Source organism: Agelaius tricolor, unplaced genomic scaffold (assembly GCF_023055355.1).
Source record: "Agelaius tricolor isolate 1412-34295 unplaced genomic scaffold, bAgeTri1.0.p SCAF_5, whole genome shotgun sequence".
Lineage (NCBI taxonomy): Eukaryota > Metazoa > Chordata > Aves > Passeriformes > Icteridae > Agelaius > Agelaius tricolor.
The window spans coordinates 14,749,274-14,769,172 of NW_027269265.1; the positions used below are offsets into that span (position 1 = coordinate 14,749,274).

The following is a 19,899-nucleotide window of genomic DNA, read 5'->3' on the forward strand; positions in this document are numbered from 1 at the left end:
GGGATGAGAATCCTGGTTTGTACCCACGAGCAATGCATGGATGTACCCAGGTGCACTGCCATGGGGTTTAACCATGTGTGTCCACATGGACTGGGAGAAACACAAAAAAGAACAAGGGAAGATGAATTCTACAAGCATCTGCTAGAGACATGTGGGCAAGGAGGAGAGGATGCCAGGTTCTTTAGATATACAGTAATTCATGTGCTGTAACTTGGCAAAAAATTTTCAGATTTTAACTGAAGGTCTCTGTTTTATGAAGGAAATTGCTTATTGATCCTGTCTGTTTGCATCATATTCACACAGTGCTATTCATATGCTTAACCTGGAGGGATTCAGAAAGGTTGTTTCTCTCTTCACATGCAACTTGACTTCTTCAGAGAGATGCTGCACCTCCATGTGAGGTGCTGTAGGTTGGAAGAGTTTGTGAGGTAAGGAACATGAGTGTTCTTGACATTAAACCCCTGTGATGCCCATTTGGTGTACCTTTTTCATGTACTCATAATCTGCTGAAAGTAAGATGAGAGGTCAGAAATGGATTTGGAGATAAATTCAGCAAAACCATTGTAGCAAAACTCTCTGTACCATTACACATGGTCTGCTTACGGATTTTTGGGGTTTTTTTAAGTGAGGCTTTTGATCTATCTCCCCTTTTGAAACATTGTAGATGTGATTTGTGGTCTTGTACTAGTTTACTAAAATTCAGTGAGGAATGGAACAGATACTTGGGACCTTTCAGCATTAAATATCCATTGCATGGTTTTCAGGGTGGGGCCAACAAATAAGCTGAAAGACAACAGTGATCCCTTAAAATTCCTTTTGAAAGCACACGAAGAGAGACAGAATTTGTAGCAGAACAATTGGGAACAGAAGTAATAGAGCAGCCCTTCCTCAATCTCCTCTAAAGAGCTTGTGTATTAAAACCATGCCATGAGGTACATCATGTTAGTCAGGGTGGTCCCAGTGAAATGACCCATTAAAACATGCTGAACATTATATTAAGTAATGTCAAAGATGCCATTACCTTTATGCTGAGCCAACAACACCTCAGAATGGCTCCAGAGGAGCAGGTACAGTGTAGATTGTTATACATTTCCACAGCAGTGTTTTTAGAACTCATCCAGCTGTGCCAGGCTTCAGAGCACTTTGGTGCAACCTTCCATTTGCTATGGAATGAGGTCACCCCAAACCAAATGGGCATGACATTACTGAAAACCTTCCTAGAGAAAGGTTTGTTTTCTAGCTTTCATTAATACATACAGAGGACAAGTACTGTGCTCAGCAGCACAGAAACAATACTATCCTAAGGCCCATTGTGGTCATCCATTAAGAGCCACTTTCAAGAATTATTTAAAAGCCTTTCTGAAATCCTGCCTTCCTCTGCTAAGTATTTTGTAGTGCTTCTGAATTCAGTGAAAAGTTACATTTACTGTGAACACCTGAACAAAAAACCTTTTACCAGTGTTTTGTTTAGATGCAAGGTAAAAAACCTTTTACCTTTTACCCAGTGTTTTGTTTAGATGCAAGGTAAAAAAAGGAATTCCAACGCACAGCTCTTAGACAGTCTTGTCATCAGATTTCCCATTCAAAAAGTTACATGGTTTTGTTTTCAAATATTAGGCTTGCCCTTCTTAAAAGAAATTTTCTGGCATTCTTAACACAGTTCAGTAAAATCTCACTTTGCAGACAGTATTGCTAAGCTTTGGGATGTGTCAAAATAAAGTCCTAATTTTTCTTATCAAATGTATCACTGTTTCACATGGAGGAGAAAGTGTTGCTTTTCAGTATCTAAAGACATATGCATAAAATGATAAATCACAAATTTTCAGAATTCAGAAGTTAAGAATATGGATTGCATTAATATCCTCTGAGGCTCTTAATGAAATTCATTATTTATTTTTCATTATTTATGTTGATGGACTTCAGTTGTTCTCCAATATTTCTCAGCCAAATAAAAACCACTTTACCTGTCAAGTTTCAGTAATTACCCAACTACAATAATTAGATTTACTTTCCTGACTCCTAATGCTGTGGAAAATAAACAAATATTATAAATCCCCATGGTCAGATCCTCAAAGGTATTTGGATACCTTGCTCCCTCTGGCTTAAAAAATAAGTACAGTCCGTGTGATATGTTAAGTCCTTAAGCACCAGCATGTGCTTGAACTTAAATACCTTTATGTACTCTAATATCCAAGATTCCACGGCAAAAATTTCCAGCTTAGCTAAAAAAGACTTTCAGAACTTCTTTTATGATATTTAGAGGTAACAGTTTACTGTGGAAGGCTGAGGTAGGCTGGAGATGACCCTCTGCACCATCACTGTGGATGAAATCAGAGTGCAGGTGATCCTCCTGGCTGCTGAGCTCTCTGCACTGGAGACCATTATTTTGAAGCAGGTTATGTAATTCCTTACTACAGTGGAGTATGTATTGACAAAAGCATTCCTTGCTAACATTTTTCCATTATAAGCCTGTAAAAAGTTTATGTCAGAAAAAATAAAAGATTATACTTGGTGCAGTAAGGTCCATTTTAAGTTCTCTTCTTAACATTTTTCAGGAATAAAACCAAAGTGAGATGAGATTTCCAGTAAAGTACCGTTTTTAATCAGACTTTCATATTCTTCTACATTAATATGTCACTGGGTAATTGGGCAAGTCCTGTACTTGCCAGCACCCAGAGGCATTTAACACCTGGAGCTGCACAAATAGACTGATGTGAAGCAGATTTCTGGGATATTCTTCTGCAGAACTCATTCCAAAACTCTGGCAATTCGCAAAAAGCTATTTTTCCTTCTTGACATGTAGAAAATTTTTCTGAGCTTGTATTAAGATGACAAGTCAGATTTTTTTTTCCCCCAACTTGAGATGTAATTTTAGCTACTAAGTACTTTCCATGCAAACCATCTTTTCATTTCTCATAAAGAGGATACAAAACTTGATTACCTTGGACAGAGGAGGCATACCAGGGTTAATAATAATAATAATCACTGTTAGGTATCATATTCTCTCTTTCACCTATTTTTCCCACAAGTGCTGGATTCATAATGACCTGTGTGGATTCCAGACATCAGTCTTTTTAGTTGGATTTTTTTCTGTGTTGAAATTTGATTAATTTGCCAAAGGCCTTCAAAACCATTGCATAGCCCCACAGCTGTCCCTAAAGTCTGACAGTATAAACAGGTATATATGTACATCCCCCAGAACCTGTATGGCAGGTTTAGGATATTCATATTTAGTAATTTTCTCTTTAATAGAGGAACTACTTCCCCTGTGTAGCAAAGCAATTACATAATTAATGGTTACATTCAAACAGAATGGCTCAGGAGAGAAAAAAGAATTTTTAGGACAACTGTGTCAGACTGGAAAGGAAGTATGCATCAGTAATTCCCTTTCACATTTGATACTTCAGCTAGTATTAACTTAAAAGTCCAAATATAAGCCATTAAGCAAAGAAATGAACAAAATGAAGACCAACCTTGCAGGGACTGTGCTGAACTGAGAATAAGGACATTTGGGTTCAATTCCGAACTCTTCCCTTGCCAGTATAGCTTTGGGCACTTTCTTTGTTGCTCCCTTCTTTATCTATTTAAATAAGGATATTAATACTAGATTAATTCTACTCTTTCCTGCATGCCTTTTGAAGGCCTCTTGAAGGCTTTTGTAGTAAAAAGCACTACTTCTGGAATCTGTAAAACTCAGAAAAATAGAGGCCTGCATTTTTTTGAAGACACAAGAAGAATTAAAGGAGGGAATCGCCATCAGAGATCATGTTCTGCCATGGGCCTGGTGAGAACTGCTGCTCAGTGTCAGCAATGTGGGGCTGGGCAATATGTAATGCTAAAGATGACCCTTCAGAAAGCTTCCAGTTAAAGGAATGACTTGTGAGAGACAATAAATATGGGGACAGCTATAAGAGATTCAGTGAAAAAAATCTCTTTCAACAACAACAAAACACTTTCCCGCTAAAACAAAAACAAAAAAAAAAGTTGCAAAATTTCACCGAGAAAAACAGAAAAACAGATAGTACAATTTCTTGTAACAAATGGAAGTCTGATTTAAAATGTCAAAATGAAATCTTGTGTCATTTTGACATCAGCATTTCCAAACATATTAATTTTTAGAACTTCTCATTTTTTAAAAAAATTCAATTTTTGATCCTGGTTTATGTAAAACACAGATGCTGATCTATAGAAATTGCTTGACCAAGAAACATTCTTTCTGTGGACATTTACACTTAAATGTCAAAACTTCAAGCTTCATTTGGAATTTGTTTTGGATTTTTTTCAGGCCTTTGCAAAATCAGGTTTCTGCTGGATCTTGAATCAAGACAGCTCAAAGCTTTCAGGAATAGAGGGAATACTTATGTGCCACATTTTTCTTGACTGGAAGTAGTTACTGCAGGTGTGGGAAATATTTCCACTGCTCAGTATAACTTCCCTGACAATGCAGATGGTTCAAGCTTTAATTCATACTGTTTATCTAAAGAAATAGTCCAATGGACTGAAATGAAATACAGATGTTCTCAGCATCAAACTTTTACTATAAGTATCTTAAAAGAAAAGGAATTTACTAATTTTACGTGCTTTAGAATTGACAGAGAAAGCCAAATGCAGCTGTTGTGCAAGTTTAAAATTATTTTAAATGTCACTAAAGTGTCTTAAGTCACAGCAAATCATGGGCAGTAATGTATGCTAAAGGAAATGAACACCCTGCATCATGCAAACCCTTCTCTCTCAAAATACACACTCTTTAGAAAAGAATCCACTATTATCACAATGTTCATCACAGGGATAAAATAAAAAAATGAACTTATTACTGCATTAGTGTAGTGGATACATATTAAACTGCTATGCTTGTTTTTTAACTATTTTTCATTCTACCATAATGCATAACCTTGTGGAATATAAATCCTATGCAAAAAGGAACTGTTCTTTACAAATGACAATTAATTAAATATTGCTTGTTATGTAATATATATCCTAATAATATAGACATTTATAAGCATGCAAAATTGCACAGAGAAATGAAACCCAGATGATTTTATCCTTCCTATTTCAATATATATCTACATTCTGTAGGAAGTTTACTATAATTATGATTTCATATTGTGTTTCTATACTGTAAAGATAAATGTTCCTGGATCAACTAAAGAGCTAAACATCATGTATTAACTAAAAAATGAACATATTTAATGTAGTAAAAAGCTGGGTAAGTATCCTTGAACCTAATAATAGAGAGTATTTTGTAATTCAGTGATGTTTCAAATGAACCCAGGATGGGTTCCTGGAAAAATTGACAATACCCAGTAGCAATGTTAATACTATCAGAAAAATAATAAGGCAACGAATGTTTCCAATAAGAATACACTTTGCTTCATTTTGGAAGCCACTAATAAAGGTAAATTTTTGCATACTCTGATAATTTTTCTCTAACAATGTATCTGTACAGTTACATGATCTTTAAGAATGTAATTAACCTATTTTTCTTGCTCTAATTACAAGGCAGAAGATTTGCATAGGTAAAAAGAAATATAATTTTGTTTAGAGGGAAAATCCAAATTATGCCTGAAGCCTAATAAATCTGTTGCCATGACAAAGAGCCTGGTCTTACAAAACCTTTTAGAATTTATCCACATGAGTAGTTCTTACTCACTGTGCTAGTTCTGACCTCTCCCATTCCGAGTGACCGCTGTAAGAGATGGAGCCCAAAGTCATGGGCTAAATGAACATGGGCTAAATAGAGATTTTGTGGACATTTCTGGATGTTTTATAAGGGTGGTCCATAGACTAAGGGAGTGATATCTACATGCTATATATAAAGATGGAAAGCGGGGTTGGTTAATGAGGATGTATTGGATAGTGTGGTACCTGAGCATGATGTAAATGGTGTAGAATATTTATAAGGAATAATGTGCTGGGTTTAGCTGGAAGAGAGCTGGTTTTCTTTCTAGTAATTAGTATGAGGTTGTGTTTGGTGCTAGAAGCATACTCACAATACAGAGATGTTTTAGCTCTTGCTGAGCAGAGCCTTCACAGAGCCCAGGCCTTTGGTGCCTCTCATCCTACCCCACCAGAGACTGGGCTGGGGCTGCACAAGGAGCTGGGAGGGAACACAGCTGGTAGAGATGGCCCCAAGTGACCCAAGGGATATTCTGTACGATATAGTGTCATATAAAACACATGAAATAGCATATAAAACAGGGGAAAGACAAAGGAAAAGGGGAGAAAAAATGTTCAAAATGATGGCATTTGTCTTCCCAAGTAGCCATTACAGACAATGGAGACTGGCTCTCCCAGAGGTGACTGAACCACGGGAAGTGGTAAATGAATTCCTTGTTTTGCTTTGCTTGAGTGTGTGTGGCCTTTGCTTTACCTGCTAAACAGTCTTTGTCTCACCCATGAGTTTTCTCACTTGTACTTTTCTGGTTCTCTCTCCTATCCCCTCACCAGAGGGGAGTGAGCAAGCAGCCCTGCAGTGTTTAGCTTCCAGCTGGGGTTAAACAATAATATTCATGCAAGTTGTTCCACTGATTGACGTAGAACTGCTGATGTGAGGACAGGTTTGCAACGGGCAACTTGAATGTTGGATGCAGTTCTTGTTCACATAGAGAGTTGAGGGGATGACTTCTACAAGAAAGAGATTCTCTCTGACAGTGAAGATGACATTTATGGGTTGTGTTCTTCCTTAGTTTTGCTTATTGGTTCTTACAGTAGTCACACATTTTAGATAGTAAAATACACAAAAAATTCTGCTTCAGTGCACATGTATATGTGATTTGAACCTTTACTCCTAAAGTCAAGGCTGATTCCTCTGAACCCTGTTGAAGTATTGTCACACTACAATGTGTTTTTTCCTCTGTGCTTCCTCCTGCTGCAGTGATTTGAAGAAGTTGCATTGCCATTTTCTCTTTAAAAACTGCCTTATGGAGTCCTCCATCATATAAGGAGGAGATTCATTGGGAAATACTACAAAATTACATCTTTTGAATCGTATTTAAGCTCTGATTCTTGTTCTTGAGTCCTGCTGTAGCCTGGCTTTTGTATTTTTGGCTTTATTTATCCTTCCCATCCTGAAAACCTGCTGCCAGGAACCTGTCCTCTCCATACCCAGCTGCACAGTCCATGGCAGCTGCCACACAAACCTGCTCCTGACCTTTTTCCAGCTCCTTCAAAAGCAGTCAGATTTCCAAGGGTTTCCCCTCAGAGTGGAGGCAGGTCCACAATTTACTCAAGAACCACTCAACTTTCCAAACTCAGTGATCAACCAGGATGCATAAGAAAATAAATATGTTTCACATTACCACTATAGTGGTATACCACCTTTTAGTTCTCCCTAATTTCTAAAACAGAGACCCAAATAAACCAGACTTCCTGGAAAAGAAATCTGCTCTTCCATCCCAGTTTATTAATTGTGCAATTCCTGATCTGCTAGGCAATTTCTTGACAATGACCCTAAGTATTTTTTAAGTCAGGTAGTTACATCTCCTTGCACTCCCCTAGCACCCTTCATCCAGGAAGACAAAACCACATTACAGCTATTAACAAAAAATACCTTCCAATGCCCACTGAAGGTATTTCTAATAATTCTGAACACTCCTCTAATACACAGCAAGAGTTACTTGATGTGAGAACATCCCACACTGGATTTGTTTATTTTATGACCTGGGTAATAATTCACATTTTCGGCTTCCTGACTTGCGTAAGAGGATGTCTCTCCCACTGTTTCTAAAACACAGCATCCAAGTCTGCACTTGGTAGTTGTTTCCCATGGATACAAAATAGAATAAATCTTTTGTACCTGCCAGTATTGCAGACATTCAAAACCTTTCTGTAGCTTTCATTTACTAAAATAATATTACTCATTCTTGCATGATATAGAATTTCTTTTACCTCCCATTTTTGCCTTCTAGTGGTCAGTGCACGACTGAGGTGCAGGGAAGGTATAGAACCATGACCCCAGAGAAACAGACAGAGCAAGAGAAGGAGGAGGCAGGAGGAGGGGAATGGAGCGAAGGAGGGAGGGAAGAAGAGAGAGAAATGTCAAAACAAATTCCTAAACATCCTCCTTAGCATGGAAATATGTACAGGGCAGCTGCAGATGTTCCAGTGCAAGTGCAGATGACAGCACAGGTGTGCACAGACACACACACATACACACTGTCACAAAGCAAGGGAGAAAGACAGAAATGATCTTGCAAAGCTGCTGCAGTAATCAGGACACTTGCTCCTGAAAACAACCATGCAAGCAAACATTCTTTTGTCACGTTTCTACATTTTTTCAATTTTCATTTCACTATTGCTATTTTTTTATACCTTTCACCACATCAGATAGTTATTATTAAAAGAAAGGAAAAAGGCCTTACCATGCAGTGCATCAGGAAGAGATGAGAAGCACAGAGCATGCTGCAGAGATTAAGCTCAGCATGGCATTCAGATATCCTTTGGAATTGAAGAAAATTGTCCAACCCATTCTTCCTAACAAAGCGGACAAGTTTTCTCTAGGCTTGAATTTTTCACCAGAAGACAGATCCTTACAGTGCATTATATTTTCTTCTTCAGGAGATATATTTCCTCCAGTTAAGTTTCAGCTCCGCAATGCCATTTCCAATCAGCTCTGAGAAGTTCTTCATTCCCAGATTCGCGCTGTCATCAGAGGGACTCCAAAGAAAATCAAAGAAAGAAAGAAAGAAAGAAAAAAAGAAAATAATACCTTACCAAAGCCCTATTACTACACTGAAAAGGAGAAGATATAAACATCCCACAACACCCCCTCATTTATTCTATTATTTAGGTGTTTCACAACAATCAGTACTACCTCTTTGGTCTCCTTTATGCAGTGCTGATCATCTGTAACAAAGGAAGAGACAAAAACTTTCCCAATTTACACATGATGCATTTTCATTGCTGCTGCTCAACTGTGTACTACCAAACAACCCTTTTCATCCTGAGACATCTTTAAAATCATCTGACAAAAACACCAGCTATCCCCTTTCCCTTCCCAAAGAACACGAATATTAGAATTTCTAGAAAAGTGTTGAAGAAAATCTGACAAATAACCAAAAAATACAAATCAGACTCTAAAAGCAAAAGCCTTGAAGCAGAAGGTTTCTTGAGCAACGAGGTACTCTGCCTGAAGAATCTGGGGACACACGCATTAAGTACCCTAGGGAAGGAGAAAGGGGAAAAGAACGGAGTGTTTGGAGAAGATGGGGTGGGACCAAATGGGTGTCAGGCAGGACTGGGATCCTGAGTCACCCTCAGCCTCCCGCCTGCTGGCTGACAGCAGCTCGGGCTTTCCCTGCACTTTCTGCAAAGCATATTAATTGATTCTGGTTGCTGAGCAACTAACTCTGGGGAGCCACATCGACGGCTCCGGCTCCAGCCCAGCTCCAGCAGCAGCAGCAGCAGCAGCAGCAGAGAGAGGGGATGGTCCCCCCTGCGTCTCCTGTCCCCCCCTCCTCCTGGAATCTGTCACCCTACTCGATGTCCTGAGCTGCCCTGCAGGGAAGCTTTGCAAGGAAGAAGCCCTCAGCAGGGCAGCAGGGAGGAGCTGGGTGCCCCCAGCCTGGGCTGCACTGGCAGGACTCAGGAGAGCAGGCTGACCTCACCCTGACAGCAATGCCCCTCTGCCACCCTGACTGGGGAGCCTGGGCCAGTGGGGCTGGCAGCCACAAGAAACCCAAACTGCTGTGTTGACAGGTAGGTGAATCAGGGTGGTGTAGCCACCTTCTGAAAAGCAAAAATCATCTCAAAGATGTTAAAATGACAAGAAAGTTCCATGGTTATCATAGAAACATAGAATATCCTGAATAGGAAGAGATCCACAGGGATCATCAAAGTCCAACTCCTGGCCCTGAACAAGAAATCCTCAAGAATCCCACCATGTGCCTGAGAACCTTGTCCAAATGCTTCTTGAACTCTGTCAGGTTGGGGCTGTGACCACTCTTCTGGGGATCCTGTTCCAGTGCCCAACCACCCTCTGGATAAAGAACTTGTTCCTAATATCCAATCCAAAGCTCCTCTGACACAGCTTCATGTCATTTGCTCTGCTCTTATGTGAGTTTCTAGTTGAACATGTGGCCACTTAAGCTCTGCCCCTGCAGTAACAGTAACTGTTGCTTATTCCTGACCTCTCTATCATGTTGAACTTCAGACAGAGCAGACACTTGTCTGGCTGAAAGGGTGCACTCTAAACCAGAACCACCACACAGAGGAATTGCCTAGGTGTCTGTGACACTGGTTTTGATACAAAAGGGATGCCTCTGACAAAGCCTTATAATTGCTTTAACTAATACATTTGAGTTCCATGGAAGAGTGAAGCAGTAAAGAAGACATTTAGTTTTGGCCCACAAAAGAGATGGGATAACTGAGTAACTGGAGCTGGCTCAAAGGGGTTTCTCCTAGAGTGCCTCTACTGATGGCCCAGTAGGAGCAACACAGAGGATTTCTGCAAGGTTGATGCCAAGGGAATGGACCCTGCAATTTGTGGCAGGGCTTCCACTGACCTCTGTGTCTCTAGAGTCTGAAAGGACTCCCCAAAACACCACAGTGTCTGAAAGAGGACATTTCCCTTGGGCTGTATAAATCCTTAGTCAGATCATGGCATTTGTTCAGCACTGACTAAGCTGTCTTTCTGTTGCACAGGTAAGATGTAAGAAATGAAAAGACCTCAAGGTTTCTCTCCCTGTGACCTGGCAGAAAGTACAGCACTAGATCTTGGCCAAACTGCTCACGCGCGATTACTGTCAAAGATCTGAGCCAGGTCAGCTCTTAATTCAGCTATAGTGATAGGATAAGTTAAAGGGCAAGGCCCTGAGAATTGCCTTAGCTTGCAGCCACAGAGCAGAATTTTTGAATTCTCCCCTTGAAAAACTCCAGCCTGTATCTAGTGAGCCTATCTAAGTGGCAAACAGCAGGTCCTTGTGAAAAGGGACAGGTTATCTTAAGGAAGAGAGTTACTTTTCTGACAGTAGCTTAGCTGCACCACACTGCTTTCATGCTTTATAAAGAAAGATCTACAGTTTAGCCTCATTTTCTTAGCAAAGCCAGATGCTTCACATATCTTCTAAGCTCAGGAAACCATGAGATCCTGTTAGCAGAACTGCTGTATGAAGCAGATTACAGAATATATTCCGTTCATCCAATATGTTTATTGATATGAGCATATACTGGGAAATCTTTATTTCCCAAGTACAACATCCAGAGAAATATGGGAACATTTAGACTAAGGGAACAAAGAGAGGTGGAGAGATTTCACAAATTCTTGCAAAGGAATTATTAAGTCTATATGAATGGATTTCTCCAAACACGTAGTAAAGAAAGATTTCTTTCAGCATGATAAGTTGTTGTTTTATCTTTCCACTATTACTCCTTTACATTCATGCTGGTGCCTGTTTTTATCCCCAACAGTACAATCTTTAAAAAGTGTGACAACAAAGTATTAATATTTTAATGTGCTTTGTTTTGTACTTTATTTTTTACAAGGCAGAATACCAAACAGTGTTGAAGTTCTTTGTAGAGGAGAAAATATCTTTAGAAGGTTTAGGGAAGGGCAGTTTGAAGGGCAAAACAATAAAACAAAACAACCATAGAAAGAAAGAAAGTCAACAACAGGTGATTTCAAAATGGAAGCAAACTAGTGTATAAGAAGGAGCTATCAGACTATTAAAAAAATTTAGAAGAGGTAGGTTTAGAGATGTCAACATTTGTGCAAATTTTTAGTGGTTTTTTTTAGAGAATGCAAGGCTGCTTAGATAAAAATCAGTATCTTACAGAAAGCAAGTACAGTATCCCTCTTTCACTTACACAAGACTTGAATTTAATCTCATAAAAATGCTTTTTATTATTCATTGAAAAGGCTGACTAATGCATATGTTCTACTCCTATTCCATTTTTATGCATCTTTTCTCACCTTTATATCCTTTCAATAGTAGCACTATCCTCTTTGAGAAAATAGGTGTCCTGTGTGCCTAAGGACCAGAAGAAGCTGGGACTGAGTCAGCCCTCATTCCCTGAGGGACTGGTACAGCTGGTGTCCCATCAAAACCTGGCAGCACTCTCCATGGCAAAGCCCTTGATCCACACAGGACCCCTACTGCAGGACCCTGGGCACCAAAGTAACGGGGACGTGAAACAAGCCATGGCACCAGGTTAGGCAGAGCCCATTTTTGATCTTAGACTCTACTGCCAGGACCTGATAGTGAGAGAAAGTCCCCAGGGAGACAAATGGGAAGAAAAAATACACTTCTGTTGATATGTTCTAGTCCAGAGTGTAGATAAGGGCCAAGTGGAAAGGTGGCATTTGGAAAAAGCAAGGGAGCGCTGCAGCAAGCACAGCGTGGTGGCTGAGGCCAGGGAAACAGGGCAACTCCTTTCTCTGGAGTGAGTGCATGCCTGTGCTGCAGGGACAGAGGGCACTCAGGGTGGATGGGCTCCTTACTGTGCTGGGTAATTACTCTCCTCTGCCCTGAATCACAGCAGAGGCCCCTGGCAACTCAGGAGATGGGGCCACAGACTGTCAGACAGTGAAGAATTTGAAGCGGAAAAGTCTCTGGGGAATTCTCCCTGCAAGCCAGGAGCAGGGAAGAACCAGAGAGCTGGAATCAGAGGTGCACCAGCCTCGCTCTTTGTGTGCTCAGACTGCTTCTGCAGTGCCTGTCAGCAGCAGGTGCCTTCCACAGCACAGTGCAGAGGCCACCAAGGGACACAGAAAACCTCCCTCCTGCCCAGCTGACCCTGCTGCCTGCCACAGCATGGTCCAGGCACCCAAAGCAGATGAAGCAGCTTGCTTCCCAAAACATTAGCCTTCCCCTCAACCATAGCTTCATACTATGAAGACCATCATTTTATTCCTTGCAAGCCACACCTTTCCAGAATCTGTGATTTGAGAAGCGAATTAGATTTTTAAATCCAGTATTGTATGTAAAAGATACAGTGATTTTAACAGAAATACAAAGGTGTGCCCAGATAATGAAAATTATTTAAAATATGAAATAAAAGGTATAATTCAATTATTAATCAAATTTTGATTAAAAACTGGTGAAAATTATTTACAAATAAGTGTTCTGGGCATGTTTCTTATTTTGACCTTTCAAGATCCTGTGTCACATTTGCTATTCAGTCAATTACAGCACAAACAACTGAATTGATTTCTTGCCTTTTTAGTTTAAATGCCATATTACATGCAAGAGAGTCTGAGCTTCAGAGAGTGTATTTTCAGGTCATCAGCAATTAATTGAAAAATCTAACCATAAGAAATATACCTTTATTTAAAAAAAATCCAAAGCATCACGGAGGAAGTACACATAGTTCCATCTATCTGCAGAATATTTAGCATTCCTAAACACTTTTTAAAACATATTTTAAATGTATTACTAGTTTAATAATTATTTTTCATATTCTATATGGCAACTGGTCTCTTTCTTTTCTGATTTCCATCAATGCAAATCAGACTAGGATACCAGAGCTGTCAAAAACTTACGACACTAAGAAAATGGTATGTGGTAAGTAAATGGTAAGTAAAGCCAATAAAATGAAAAACAGTTATGATTTTTTATTCTCTTTCTTTTTAAATAAATGCTGCTTTACTATGACTTAACTGCCAACTGACTAAAGAATGATAAAAGATTACAGCTTTTGTTTGATAATTGTTGGGTTTGTTCATACTTTCATAAGCTAGTCTGAAACAAGTATTAGTGGATCTGACTTGTAATTCATTTAAGGAAATGTAAACCTCTTACATTCACTAATTTCAATGAAATTGCCCTTAATTCCCATCAGTGTAGCAAGTATAATCTATTCCAGTACTAATTTTTGTTCATTGCAGAGTTAGCTTCAGTTTAAATTTGTTATGTACCAGTAATATAACACTGCTTACTTACATCACCCTAGCTCTAAAAATAACATTTCAGTACTGCTGTATCAAAAAAGTATGCACAAAAAATGTGACTACCTGGTTAGTAGCACAGCCATTTTCATTGCATACACTAAGCATCTTTGTTTCCTTAGAAAAAGAAAATATGTTTTGAAATTAACTTCTTAGCATATAAATGAAATATAAATGAGTGATTTCAACCCATTTAAAAACTGATATCCTGATCTAAACTTCCATTTTCTACATGCAATTTGCAGTGGCAGTTGTATTTTCGGGGGAGAAATCATTGATATTGAACACAAGTTAGATGTCAAAATAGAGAGTTTTATTCTAATCCTCTGAGACAGGGAGAAAAATGCTCCCTGATTTCCATGGGAAGATGACTGAGCTGTGTTCTTAGGAGACTCCTCCAGTCTCAGACAGAAACTGCTGAGCCTGTTGCACCAAACAGAGGCAGCCTTGCCCCTTTAAAGCTGCTGAAATGGACTAGTTCTGTGCTCACATTGAAGCACTCCAGAAGACAAGCACTGTGTTCTGAGAGGTGATGATGTGTTTGCAGTGTCTGTGCTCAAAGTGGAATCTCATTAGAAAAACAGAAATCTTGCTGTAGAGCCGTGTAGTAAGATAGGACATGCAACGCATGAATTCATTGAATCCCAAGGGTGATCATCTGCCTGAAATTCTTCTCCAGATAAGCATGTTCACACGTGGCAAAAAAGCTCTCAAGCAGCAACAGTTATTACTGTTTAATAAGTATTCACATTATTTCTCAGCAGGCAATATACCCACTGGGCAAAAAAATAATAGTATGCTAATGAAGGATTAGACAGACATGGGCTAAATTAGTCTTACTACAGTTCTGTTAAGCTTTTGGGTGTGTATTACATGACATTACTGTTTAATACCACAGAACAAAAATTTCTCTCTCTCCCCTCTTTTTTTTTTAATTTTTTCCCCATTCTTCTTTTTCTTCATTGTTTGTTTGGTTTCATTTTTTTTTCTCCTTTAGCAAAAGAGGTAGAGGTTTTCTGTCCTACGTTAACTTCCAAGCATTAAGAAAAGTAACATAACCTGAATATTTATATGATTCACACCTAGAGCTCTTAATTGCTCGACAGGATGCTGCTAGAATTAATGTAGCATAACAGCCAAAGTAGTCCTGAACATTATTCAATACTCCAAAGTATACAGTATGGGTGTTGTCATGATACTGCGCAGTATTTGAATAAATGTACCTTGAGGAATGTGACAGAAGCCAGATTTAAGCAGCTGCTGGCATTTCTATTCTGAATACAGCTGATCTCCAAAATACCAGGATTCTGACTGCTAAAACCTCTCCAATGCCTGTTCATTCTCATTCTTTGCTTCACAGAAGACTCAGCAGATGGTTTGGTTTTCTTTTCACCATTAGCAGAGGTATCTTTGTAAGGATCCTTCCAGTGAAAATCACTTGGAACGGCTCAGAAAGTCTCAAGTTTAAAAGAGAATGCCCCTTAGCTGGTAGGGGAAAAATCTCCATCAGGAATCCTCTGCCAGGCTCTTTCAAGTCCTTCCTAAATAGTAACTCAATTGATTGGTATTTTTAAGCTTTACTGATGAATAAGGTCCTGGTATTCAGAAGGATTTCACAGAGTTAAATGATACCAGCAAAATACACAAATATAGATCCACAAGGTACTCTGAGCTACCTCCTCTTAAAAAACAACAAAAAAACCAGCAAAACAAGAAAAATCAAAACCAACCTGAACATGTTAACTCTTTATGATATATCTGTTTCTTAAATATCCCAATTGCTTTCAGGCTTTTCCTTGGAGCTGGTCTCTGTTTAATTAATTAATCACAGTATTTGCACATCTTGAATGCTTTGTTTTAATGTCTCACTCCCTTCTGTGGATTTCTCAGCTGTGAGATTTTAATGAGAGCCATTTCTCATGTTTTTATGCAGAATTATTATATGGAGGAGAAAGTGATAATAACTCAGTCTTCTCTTAATTACACTTCTAATTATTCTTAGAAGTTTATTTATAATTGTGTCTGCCAGCAGGATTTGTTTCAATTATCATAGCCAGATTGGAAATGGAGCTTAAATGAATTCTTTCTGTAAACAACCATATTTTAATACAAGCAAACAAAAAGTATAAATATTTATTTATTTAATTTTAACTCAAAATTCTTCCTTCTCTGATAGTCATTCTTATAAAAAAAATCTTACAGAATCGTGTAAAATTTTTGCCCTTCAAAACTAATAATACTTAAGTTAGCAAATGTTCTCAGAGGACAAAAAAAAACTTAATTAAGACAAAACCTATTTATGGTCAAAGAGTCTTTTTTCTTTCCGTAAATGGTAATAAGGGCTTTTATGTTAAAAGTCTTCAGATAGGAAGCTTCACCTCTAGAGGCACAGCAATGCCATTACTCAAAGAGAATAAGTGTTCTTTCAAGGGTGAATGGGAAAGAAATATCTATTTTTGATGCTGTTAGATTCCCACTTGCAAGACAGGAAACCCCTTGTTTACCACAGTATTTCTACAATGATGCAGATCTCCTCTGAAAAGTGAGCTGCCCAAAGATCTCAGATCAGGAAATCCTGTTTTCAGGGAGAAACTGTTCAACAAAAATCATCTTTAGAAAGTACAATCCTATACATATTATTTCATTTTTCATATGAAATAACATTATTTTACCCACAGTAATCAATCTAGAAGTAATTATAGGACAACTGAAAGAGATTTAGAAACGGCTATTTCAGTATGCACAGATGGTTGATACACACATTCTCTTTCAATTGTATTAAATGTATAAAAGTTAGGGATTAATTTGGAGTGAGATTCATATCTTGGCTATGGAAAGAAATAATAGCTATTGTTAGGAAATGGATTTGTAACCCGACAGACAGAAAATGACAATGTGCTCTACTGCTTGTTTAAAATCCAGAGACAAACAGCTTGCCTTCATATCAAACACATTTCCCTTCGACACCAGTCCCCTGCAAGCCCCTGCTCCCTCAGCAAAAGAAGCACGGGAGGAGAAGCCTGTGAGACTTACCTGTTTGCCTTCAGAGGATGAAGAAGTTTAAAGCATCAAAGTTCTCGTGACAATCAGCCGCTAGCACTTAGCTTATGCGGAAATAATTACACTCTTCCATCTTTTAGCTTTCTCAGTAAGTGAAAGCTGGTGATGGATGCCAGCAGCCTTGTTAAAATATCACTGTAATCCGTTCAAGCTCTGGAGATTGCTTAGAAAACCAAGTCATAAACATGCAGTGTCTCTAGCTTCACAAGCAGCTCAGCATTTTCCAAGCGTGCCCACGTCTTCCTTTTCCAGTACTGTACTTCACAGAGCACTCGACCTATCTTCGTTTGGGTAAGAGAACACAGTTGTTGAAAGTAAATCCTACGTGAACAGAAGAGTCCTGTGGGTTTGTTTTCTCACATCAAATAGTTATTATTTTAGGAAAGGAGACACCCTTTAGGGTTTTGGTTGCTGCTGTTCCCTCATCAAGAAAAAAAAGAATAAAAAAAGCTTCAAATAGAAAAGCAAGAAGCAAAGAAGAGGATACAGCAGTTCAAGAAGCAGCAGGCAAGGATGGGTGTCTTGTGATTGCTTTGAGTTAATACTCCTCAGGGGGAGTTGAAAAAAGCACAAATACAGCAAAATCTGTCTTACAGAGTAAAAATCTGTTGTATAAGCCATTCTCTCGCAAAGTAAAACAGCATGTGCATTTACTCCATTAATTTCTAGCATGCCAGAGTGCAAAGGAAATTGGTAGCTTTCTGTTTACTAACAACAAACAGGTAGGAAGGAAGAAAGAAAATTCACTATGAATAACTTCTCTAATCGTTTCTGCTCTCCTGAGAAATGTATCAGATCTATTGTGAGAGCTGTATTTATCAGTGCCACAGAACATTTTATCATTATCAATATTTTCTGGAGCATATGTGGAGAATGAACAATTAAGAGTGCTGCAGCCCCTAGATGCAAACAGCACATTCATGACTGGTCTTCCAGCTCTCTGGAAAATACAAATATGAAGAACAAGAATCATAAGTACTGAACTCTTTGGAGTAACTGACCCAATTACTGGCACCAAGTGATGGGAACTTCAGCCTAAAAACCTTAATTCAAATCTCCCTCCTGAAGCCCATTAAAATACATTTTGAGAGGCTGTGGATGAGGACCTTTGCCAGCTGGCTCCTTTGTCCCTGGGCATCTCAAAATCACCAAAAACAACTTGGAAGGAGCTGGTGAAACCCTGCTCTGACCTGAAGTTGTCCTGGATGTGACAGTGTGATGCTGGGTCTGAATCTGCTCAGATAATATATGCAGCACAAACACATGCCTGTTCCCTTCAGGGCCAAAAAGAAAACAGTCCATTTATTTGTATGATGAGCCCAGTCACAGACCAAAATGCCACTGAGCCAAATGCTATTCAAGCAGAAAACAAAGAAACTCCTCAGCTGCATGAATTTACTGTCCAGCTGTCACCTTTCATACTTTCCACACGTACTACCCACCTGCAGTGCCACCAAATCTTGCAGAACACAGTGTTTTTGACTTTAAAGCTTTCTAGTTATTAACCCAGCTATACTTTGGGTCATTTTTTCCCTTTAGCACAGCTTGATCTAGCCCTTTCCAATCAGTGAAAACATCATATTTTGAAAAAAACCAATTATCTCCCATTTCCATTGCACTTTGTTGTTAGAGAGGTTGGAGTCAAAGTGCATCTGTGTTATACACTGAAAACATGGGGGAAAAGAAACAGAGCCATGTTTCATGTTTAAGCTCTGAGGAACTGCACATGCCAGATACAGCAAATACCACATCCTTGGCACAGAACAACTCACTGATAGCTCAGGGCTTTGCCTCAAAATGCTGTAGCACTTAGTTTGTGTATTCCTCTTTTCCACAGTCACAATTCTGCATTCTGCTGCAGTCTGAGTATTCTAGGCTTACATGTTCATGTTCACTGTCTTCCATTTGAGGGAGCTTTGGGGGCTGATCCTGTAGAGGAAGCATTTGCTGTTATGTCCCTGATCATTAGATATGCTGACTACTCTCTCTCTGTATCTGATGCCCAGGTGGAAGGCAAATACTGTCTAGATGCACAGCAACCCCACTGACTCTGGAATAGCCACAAATAGGAAGGTGAGAACACAGGTTTTTGAGCATTGAAGAGAAAATCACATCCATAGCCCAATCCAGGAACTTTCAGTGACATCTTAATTGTATCAACTCCATTCAGACCCTGCTGGGTCCCTAAGAAAATTTCCAGCCTCTTTTCAGCTTTGCAATTTGGTTGGGTGTCTGAGCCCTCCCACTGGCCCAGGGCTGCTTTCCAGAGCACCACAAGCAGCACCCCTGAGATGAAAAGGCAGTAAAGCAGCAATTGCATCATCTAGCCCAGCACATGTGAGCAAACTGCACTTCCACCCACGGAGAAGCTGCCACTGGTGCAGCACACAGTGCTTTGTGCAAGCACTGGCCTGAAACCACAGATGAGGGGCTGCTCCAGCACTGCCACTGCAATAAAGCCTCTGCTGTTACATGGCAGAAATCTCAATGCACCTCCTCCTTTCAACTCACATTTGACTTCTAAATATGCTTGTAATGCATTGTGTATTTTTAGCATGCCCAGGGTACCTATTTTGGGTTACCAGCCTGAGAAATCATTGAAGAGGTCTGATGTTGAATGAACCTTTGAAAGACTGGCACATTTAAACATTGGGCAATAGGAGAAGAAAAAAAAAAATAGAAAGACAGATATAAGATATCAGTAGCTTCTTCTAGAAACAGAGGTCAGTGGCCATGAAATTTGTCACTATCTTGTTAAGCATCAAGAACTTCAGTGTTTTGACACTACAAAGTGCACCTGCCTCTGGAAATTATTTTGAATGTCTGAATTATCCCTCTTCCATCAGATACAATAATCTTTGTGCAAAAATATTTGCTTTATATTCTGTACAAAATACTTCCAGCACTCAAAGATACATTTTGGGACTAGAGGTCAACGTGTGTATGTCCCAAAGGTA

General features: G+C 39.2%; 1 protein-coding gene across 6 annotated transcripts in view; it reads right to left on the minus strand.

Annotated features, from left to right (window-relative positions):
- The window catches only part of TUNAR (transmembrane neural differentiation associated intracellular calcium regulator), a 162,588-nt gene that overhangs the window by 21,040 nt on the left and 121,649 nt on the right, over positions 1 to 19,899 (minus strand). For 3 of the 6 annotated variants that reach the window (XM_071426540.1, XM_071426542.1, XM_071426543.1), the window contains one exon: positions 8,361 to 8,655. The exons of 1 other annotated variant lie outside the window; for it this stretch is intronic. In XM_071426540.1, the coding sequence (XP_071282641.1) occupies positions 8,361 to 8,399 (39 nt within the window). In that variant the 5' untranslated portion in view covers positions 8,400 to 8,655. Of the gene's footprint in view, positions 1 to 3,473; positions 3,587 to 8,360; positions 8,656 to 8,812; positions 9,352 to 19,899 lie in introns of those variants that run through there. 2 more of the 6 variants (XM_071426544.1, XM_071426545.1) reach the window with 2 other exon arrangements.